At 38.0% G+C, this 1,107-nt stretch overlaps 1 protein-coding gene across 1 annotated transcript in view; it reads left to right on the forward strand. All coding sequences in view use genetic code 11, as the record gives it.

The window, feature by feature from the left end:
- Positions 1-284: 284 nt before the first annotated feature.
- EGR_11226 (hypothetical protein) overlaps positions 285-1,107 on the forward strand; it is a gene marked incomplete at both ends in the record, with an annotated part of 2,186 nt that continues 1,363 nt past the window's right edge. The window contains one exon of the mRNA XM_024500473.1: positions 285-298. Coding sequence (XP_024345113.1) covers positions 285-298 — 14 coding nt within the window. The remainder of the gene's footprint in view (positions 299-1,107) is intronic.

Genomic DNA, 1,107 nt, shown 5'->3' on the forward strand with positions numbered 1-1,107 from the left:
CATCCAACCACCCAACCTGATTCACATCTTGGTCTTTTTACATTTCCGTACCATTTCTGCTTCATTATTCCCTTTCTTACCAATATCCCTCTATACTTTCCCTCTTTCTCCCTCCTCGGTTTATTTTTGACTTCCTATTTTATTTTCATTACTATCACCATTACTTTTACTTTTGTCTCATTACCAATTACCTACAAGTCAGATACCTTCACCTATGTAATACGGTGGTGATTTATTTCTTGGTTCTGGTGAGGCGCCACTTTTGTAATTTGAATTGGCCCCCCATGTACCTCGCTGGGTGGGCTGAACTTTTGGGCCATGCCAATAGCCCAGCCACCATCTCTGCGCTGAATATATTTTGTCCGAGTATTTTGTCTTCTTTTGTCTTTAGGGAGTCCCGGGACGCTACACCTATCTCCTTACTCTCGTCCATATTCTTTCCCCTCCTTCTTCATCCCTTGCTCATTTTTCTCGTCATTTTCATTTACCTTCCTTCACCTTCCATTTTTTACATTATTCTCATCCGTAGGTATTCACTCTTCATATTTTCCTTCCGTTCATATTCCTATCAGCCATTTACTAGCCCACCAATATGATCGGCTGTGTCGGTCAAGCAACTCCATATACCAACGCTCCCTCATCTTGGATAGCACTGCTCTCTCCCTTTATCACTGTAACAGTTATCGACAGAGGCCAGGCATTTCGGTTTTACCTTCTCTATCCACATATCTCGATAATTTATTCATCAGCATTTCACTACTTTACTTACCTTCTTCTCCTTCATTATTCCTCCTTAAAACGAGAATTTACCATTCCATTTTTATTTTCATAATACTTTATACTGATTCTACTTTGTACCCACCATATAAAGCATTTGTTTCATTTTATTTACTTTTTAATATCCTTCGCACTTCTCTACGTCAACATAAAACTATTTTAATTGTTATATTTTAGTGCCACTTTCACTTTGCTTAATATCAAATACCAATTATTTACGTTTTCATTCCTTTCTTACTTTTTTATAAATGAAACTCATTTGTTTTTGTTTGTTATACTGAGCAGCCACAAAGCCACTGCTCCGAATTACCTTCGCGTTGCGTTCGTTCT

Source organism: Echinococcus granulosus (genome assembly GCF_000524195.1).
Source record: "Echinococcus granulosus chromosome Unknown EG_S00559, whole genome shotgun sequence".
NCBI lineage: Eukaryota > Metazoa > Platyhelminthes > Cestoda > Cyclophyllidea > Taeniidae > Echinococcus > Echinococcus granulosus.